At 45.4% G+C, this 7,401-nt stretch overlaps 1 protein-coding gene across 1 annotated transcript in view; it reads right to left on the minus strand.

The window, feature by feature from the left end:
- Positions 1 to 1,896: 1,896 nt before the first annotated feature.
- Positions 1,897 to 7,401, minus strand: part of LOC111972499 (caprin-1-like) — a 14,490-nt gene continuing 8,985 nt past the window's right edge. The window contains exons 3-5 of the mRNA XM_070446780.1: positions 3,735 to 3,795; positions 3,179 to 3,264; positions 1,897 to 2,138 (exon numbers count right to left, since the gene is read on the minus strand). Of these exons, the coding sequence (XP_070302881.1) occupies positions 2,013 to 2,138; positions 3,179 to 3,264; positions 3,735 to 3,795 (273 nt within the window). The 3' untranslated portion in view covers positions 1,897 to 2,012. The remainder of the gene's footprint in view (positions 2,139 to 3,178; positions 3,265 to 3,734; positions 3,796 to 7,401) is intronic.

A 7,401-nucleotide genomic window follows, 5' to 3' on the forward strand; every position in this document is an offset into this window, starting at 1 on the left:
GAGTGGTTAAGTTGGAACATGGGAAGTTAAGATAAATCCCCCCCCACACACACACACACTGTCAATGCTCCTGCAGTTTATTGAGCGCACATTGACACAAAATCTTGGTCAGCCTTGAGGTTGCAAACTCCTCTCCAAATCGAGATTGTCAACAACAACAAAAAGGTGAAACCCCAGCTTCTAAACATCCAAGTTGACCATCTTGTTCATGGTATGTATTTGACAGAGAGCTGAGAAGCCCTCTCCTGAAACCTGAACATGTTATAGAAAAAAAGAAAAAAAAAAACTTCCACATACAGTGGGAGAACAAGTATTTGATACCACTGCCGATTTTGAAGGTTTTCCACTTACAAAGCATGTAGAGGTCTGTAATTTATCATAGTACAATTCAACCGTGAGAGACGGAATCTAAAACAAAAATGCAGAAAATCACATTGTATGATTTTTAAGTAATTAATTTTCATTTTATTGCATGACATAAGTATTTGATACATCAGAAAAGCAGAACTAATATTTGCTACAGAAACCTTGTTTGCCAATTACAGAGATCATACGTTTCCTGTAGTTCTTGACCAGGTTGCACACACTGCAGCAGGGATTTTGGCCCACTCCTCCATGCAGACCTTCTCCAGATCCTTCAGTTTCGGGCTGTCGCTGGGCAAAACAGACTTTCAGCTCCTCCAAAGATTCTCTATTGGGTTCAGTCTGGAGAATGGCTAGGCCACTCCAGGACCTTGAGATGCTTCTTACGGAGCCACTCCTTAGTTGCTCTGGCTGTGTGTGTTCGGGTCGTTGTCATGCTGGAAGACCCAGCACGACCCATCTTCAATGCTCTTATTGAGGGAAGGAGGTTGTTGGCCAAGATCTCGCGATACATGGCCTATCCATCCTCCCTCAATACGCGTGCAGTCGTCCTGTCCCTTTGCAGAAAAGCATCCCCAAAGAATGATGTTTCCACCTCCATGCTTCACGGTTGGGATGGTGTTCTTGGGTGTACTCATCCTTCTTCTTCCTCCAAACACGGCGAGTGGAGTTTAGACCAAAAGCTCTATTTTTGTCTCATCAGACCACATACCTTCTCCCATTCCTCCTCTGGATCATCCAGATGGTCATTGGCAAACTTCAGACGGGCCTGGACATGTGCTGGCTTGAGCAAGGAGACCTTGCGTGCGCTGCAGATTTTAATCCATGACGCGTAGTGTATTACTAAGGGTTTCTTTGAGACTGTTGTCCCAGCTCTCTTCAGGTTATGACCAGGTCCTGCTGTGGTAGTTCTGGGCTGATCCCCACTTCCTCATGATCATTGATTGCCCCACGAGGTGAGATCTTTAATGGAGCCCAGAACGAGGGTGATGACCGCATCTTGAACTTCTTCCATTTCTAATAATGCGCCAACAGTTGTGCCTTCTCACCAAGCTGCTTGCCTATTGTCCTGCAGGCCCACTCCCAGCCTTGTGCAGGTCTACAATTTTATCCCTATGTCCTTACACAGCTACTCTGGTCTTGGCCATTGTGAGAGGTTGGAGTCTGTTTGATTGAGTGTGTAGAGAGTGTATTTTATAAGCGTAACGAGTTCAAACAGGTGCAGTTAATACAGGTAATGAGTGTGAGAAAGAGGAGGGCTTCTTAAAAAAAACTAACAGTCTGTGAGAGCTGGATCTACTGCGTTGGTAGGTGATCAAAACTTATGTCATGCAAATAAATGCAAATGAATTACTTAAAAATCATACAATGTGATTTTCTGGAATTTTGTTTTAGATTCCGTCTCTCACAGTGTGAAGTGTACCAAATTAAAAAATTACAGACCTCTACATGCTTTGAAGTAAGAAACCTGCTAAATCCGGCGATGTATCAAATACTTTTCTCCCACTGTATATTTTTCTCCCTGTCAACCGTGTGTTTTGGTCTGGGTTCTGTCTCACTAGTTTATAGAGCCGTCCAGGGCAGCGAGCTCGTGTCGCGTGAGAGTGAGGGTGTGTCTACACTGGTAGCTCCCCGTCTCAGCTCCTGCCTCACACGTCCTCTCCAAGTCTGTCCAGAGGAAACTGGAGCTCCAGGACAGTCTTCAGCCTCTTCTGCTCAGCCTCTTCTCTCTGGAGCTGTTCCCGTCTCGCTGCCTTCTTCACCGCCTTCTGGATCTGGAGAGAATCAAATCAAATAAATCACAATTCATTGGTCACATGGCCGAATACGACTGTACAGACTTTACCGTGAAATCTTGCTTACCAGACCTTCCCCCAACAACACCAAAGTTAATAAGTCAAGGGTCTGAATACTTCTGAATGCACTGTATAGTCTAGTGAGTGTTATTGGTGTGTATGTATAGTCAGTGAGTGTGTTATGGTGTGTGTATGTCTAGTCTAGTGAGTGTTGTTATGGTGTGATATATAGTCTAGTGAGGTGTATGGTTGTAGTTTCTAGTCTAGTGAGTGTGTTATGGTGTTATATATAGTCTAGTGAGGGTTTATGGGTGTATAATAGCTAGTGAGTGTGTTATGGTGTTTATATATAGTCTAGTGAGTGTGTTATGGTGTGTATATATAGTCAGTGAGTGTGTTATGTGTGTATATATAGTCTAGTGAGTGTGTTATGTGTATATATAGTCTAGTGAGTGTGTTATGGTGTGTATATAGTCTAGTGAGTGTGTTATGGTGTGTATATATAGTCTAGTGAGTGTGTATTTGGTGTGATATATATAGATCTAGTGAGTGTGTTATGGTGTATATATAGTTATGAGTGTGTTATGGTGTGTAATATATAGTCTAGTGAGTGTGTTATGGTGTGTATATATAGCTAGTGAGTTCTTATGTGTGTTAGTTATGTAGTGTGTATGCGTTATGCATAGAGTCCGTGCAGATGTTGGGTACCACTCATTGGACTATTTAATCAGTCTTATGGCTTGGGGAGCCGTGGTCCGAGACCAACTCTCCTGTACCGTTGCCAGACAGCTAGGCAGGCAGGGAGTCAGACCACAATGTTATGAAAATATAGAAACCAGTCTCCTGGTACCTCTAGCGTACACAGAGCGTTGTTGTAGCCCATAGCAATGCAACAAACATGGGATAACACCAGAGACTCCCAGCACCACAGATCCCAGGACCACAGACTCCCTTTGACTCTCTAGGGTCAGCCAGAGCAGTGCATCCTGGAGCAGTTTAGTTGCAAGCATCTTGCTTACATCTTGTCCCAGTGACAGGAAGCTCTTCTGTAACTCCCTGGCAAACTCCAGGTTATTAGTCACTTCCTGATACTTGGTCAGGCATCCTTCAGAGACGAGAGAAAGAGAGAGAGAGAGGAAAGTGGTTAACACAGAAAGCCTAACATATACTGTTCAAAGTCTAAAATGCATTGCATCCTTTCTTCCTGCTTCCTTGAAGCTAAGCGCTGAACTGAAGACATAGCTAATTGGTGAAAGCAATGCGTGGAAGACTTGCAGACACCAATCCATAACGTTAGTGAGTGACTAACAGATGACTCCTACGTATGTTTTGAACGTTAAAACTGGGTGGTTCGAGCCCTGAATGCTGATTGGCTAACAGCCGTGGTATATCAGACCACGTACCACGTGTATGACAAAACATTTAATGCCATGCTGTAATTACATCGGTAACCAGTTTATAATAGCAATATACCACAGCTAAGGACTGCGTTGCGTCGTGCCAAGAACACCCTAGCCGTGGTATATTGAAACCATACACCCCCCCCCCCCGGGCCTTATTGGTTAATTGACCCACCAGTTGTCCTGGTTGAGACGTTCCCCTTTATTCTTCTTAGATTGAAATCGGCCAGCTTGCCCTGTAAGACAGAAAGGATTAGAACCATTACCGTATGATGTAATTGAACCGAACAGGGGTTTGATTTGATGGTATAATACAAATCAAAGACAAAATATCTACATAGTAGCGGCAGGTAGCTAGTGGTTAGAGTGGAGGGGCGGCAGGTAGCCTAGTGGTTAGAGTGGAGGGGCGGCTGGTAGCCTAGTGTTAGAGTGGAGGCGGCTGGTACCTAGTGGTTAGAGTGAGGGGCGGCAGGTAGCCTAGTGGTTAGAGTGGAGGGCGGCAGGTAGCCTAGGGTTAGAGTGAGGCGGCAGTAGCTAGGGTTAGAGGGAGGGGCGCAGGAGCCTAGTGGTTAGAGCGGAGGGCGGCAGGAGCCTAGTGGTTAGAGCGGGGGGGCGCAGTAGCCAGTGTTAGAGGAGGGCGGCAGGTAGCCTAGTGTTAGAGTGGACGGAGGCAGGTAGCCTAGTGTTTAGAGTGGAGGGGCGCGGTAGCCTAGTGGTTAGAGTGGAGGGGCGGCAGTGTAGCCTAGGGTGAGAGTGGAGGGGCGGCTGTAGCCTAGGGTTAAGTGGAGGGGGCGGCTGGTAAGCCTAGCTGGTTAGAGTGGAGGGCGGCTGGTAGCCTATGGTTAGAGTGGAGGGGCGGCTGGTAGCCTAGGTTAGAGTGGAGGGCGGCTGGTAGCCTAGTGGTTAGAGTGAGAGGGCGGCTGGTAGCTAGGTTAAGTGGAGGGGCGCAGGTAGCTAGGTGAGAGGGAGGGCGGCAGGTACTAGTGGTTAGAGTGGAGGGCGGCAGGTAGCCTTATGTTAGAGTGGAGGGCGGCAGGTTAGCCTAGTGGTAGAGGAGGGCGGCAGGTAGCCTAGTGGTTAGAGCGTTGGACCAGTAACCAAAAGGTTGCAAGATCGAATCCCCGAGCTGACAAGGTAGAAATCTGTCATTTCTGCCCCTGAACAAGCAGTTAACCCCACGTTCCTAGGCCGTCATGTAAAAATATAGAATTGTTCTTAACTGACTTGCCTAGTTAAATAAAGGTAAAGCTGAAATGTCTCAGTTGTTGGTTAAAGAGGGAAGCAGATGCGCCGATCCTCATTCCTGGATTAGTGCGATTTTTTGTTGTTGTTGTTGTTGAAAGTGTATAATTAGGTCCAACAAAAAAAAAACACTAAAACCTGCAACAGATATRCAATGGTAACCTCATCCCCAGGTTCAATCGCTAATCCCATGGTAACGGTACACTAACAACAACGAGAGGTTTGTTGGACACCACTGAGCAACACAATACAAGTGTACCTTTACAGCTAGTAAGTTAAATGAGATGGACAGCTTCTTCAGAACAGCTTTGGCAAACACCACGTTTGTAAACTCTAGTCCAGTGTTTTCACCAACTGCGATCCTCCAGTACCCCCCAACAGCACCCCTCAACTGTACACCCCCCAGCAGTACACCTCAACAGTACCCCCTCAACAGTACCCCCTCAACAGTACCCCCCAAATGCGATCCTCCAGTACCCCTCAACAGTACACATTGTTGTTGTGGCCTCCCTGGACCAGCACACCTGCCTCCACTAATCATCAAGCCCATGACAAGTTGAATCTGGTGTTGTATGCTGTTGAGGACACTGCAGGACTGGAGTTGGGAAACACTGCTCTAGTCAGTGCATGACAACAGGAATAAAAATTAAATAAATAAAACACTTATATGGTGAACACTTGCTAACTTAAAAATAATGGACTTTCATCTTGCAAAAGTATATTTTGAACTAATGCTGTGGCCAAAAACGTTTCTAGATACGCTCATCAAGCCATGTTTGAGCTTGCCTAGCGAGCTGATAACACAAAGCCTAGCTAAAAGTGAGAAGTTGATTTCAACTAGACCGGTAATTCATGCAATTTCGGAGAACGATCATTATCATGTAACGTCACCATTTCAAGACATCAATGCCAACCAACAATTGTGCCTGCAAACAGGCGCCATGTAGGCCAACATAGCCGTTTTCCACGTGCTTGAAAAATCTGCCAAATTAATTACGACGCAAAATTTTTGTATGATTCTACACATACAGACAATTAATTATGAAGCATTATTTGGATCTGCCTAATGTGCTTGCTACACATGGGAACACATAGCTAGCTACAGTAGGGTTTCTCAAACTAGGGTCCACAGCCCTCTACGGGTACTYCAGGGGCTCCGCAATTATTATTTTCTGGGGGGGATATATTTTGGGATAGTTTTGTTAGCATGGTAGCTGTTCATCTGACTCTGGGGGGAGTACATAAYTGGCTTCATTGGCAAAATCTCCTCCTTCAAAATGGAGGAAATTCCAGTAATTGGAGCTAATTACAGTTTTTTTTTTAAATAAAAAGTAATTTGGAAAAACAGTTTGTCTCAACTTAAATGATAGATAGCACGCATAATTTTTTTATTTTTATAATACCGTCTGAAAACTAACAATCAAATAAAAGCTAGACAATAAGGGACAATCGATAAAAAGTAGTGTTATTCAGTGCACATGCCCATTGATTTTGTTWTGTTTGAGCAGAGAAACACAGCATTAGCCACGGCCAAAATGCAGGAAATTAGCTTTAAAACTGCAAAAAATGTTCTTCGCCGCCAAGATATCCTTCTAGCTAAAAGACTGTTAGAGTTTACACTTCCTCTTCRAATGATCTGTGGTGAAGTCAAAATAAAACTGCCTAACGTATCAATTAATAAATAAAGTATTACTTCTAACATATGATGGGTGTCCCTGGGTCGTCGGTTTGCCTGGGCGGGGGTCCCATGGCAAGAAAAGTTTGAAAACCCCAGATCCAGCTTGCCAGTATGCAGAGAGGGACTGCACTTTCATCGTGCAACTGTAAAATGTCGGAGAAGACGACGTAATGTTGCAACTAAGCAGTGAGACCCAGAAAGCAAGACGCTGTGTCTGCAGCAATGATGACGTACTAGGACAGCTGTGTCTATTTTAGAGCACCCTCCTCCTCCCCTCCAAAACACATTTGGAAGGAATTGGATAATGCAATTTGCATTGATTGATTTTTGTCGGAGAGGAAACTGCTGTCATGATCAGCACAACGATGTTGGCACTGAACCGCATATGCGTCAATAGAAAAACCATGCAAGAAGTCCCCAGACACTACACACAAGACGCTGGAAGCAATGCCGGGTCAGCCGAAGAGCAGGGGTGTATCACTAGGAACCAAACGAGAAGGGACCTAGCTGAATTTGTCCAATAGATACTCTCGCAGGCCTGGAATTTTGTGGTCTTAGGGGCAAGACCATTTGACCTTCAAGAGGTGTCCACTCTGCCAGGGCACCAAAGCCATCATCTCTGCCAGGGCACCAACCAAAATATCCAATGAAAACCCCCCCAACCTTCACTATTTCTGTGAATGTACGTTTTTGTAAATGTACATAAATAGCCTACAAGGCCCCCCCGACGCAGCGGTCCAAGGCACTGCATCTCAGTGCCTGAGGTGTCACTACAGACACCCTGGTTCGAATCCAGGCTGTATCACAACCGGACGGTTTTGGGAGTCCCATAGGTCGGCGCACAATTGGCCCGGCGTAATCTGGGTTTGGCCGGTGTAGGCCGTCATTGTAAATAATCATTTTGTTCTTAACTGACTAGTTT

Source organism: Salvelinus sp. IW2-2015, linkage group LG14, assembly GCF_002910315.2.
Source record: "Salvelinus sp. IW2-2015 linkage group LG14, ASM291031v2, whole genome shotgun sequence".
NCBI classification, from domain to species: Eukaryota; Metazoa; Chordata; class Actinopteri; order Salmoniformes; family Salmonidae; genus Salvelinus; species Salvelinus sp. IW2-2015.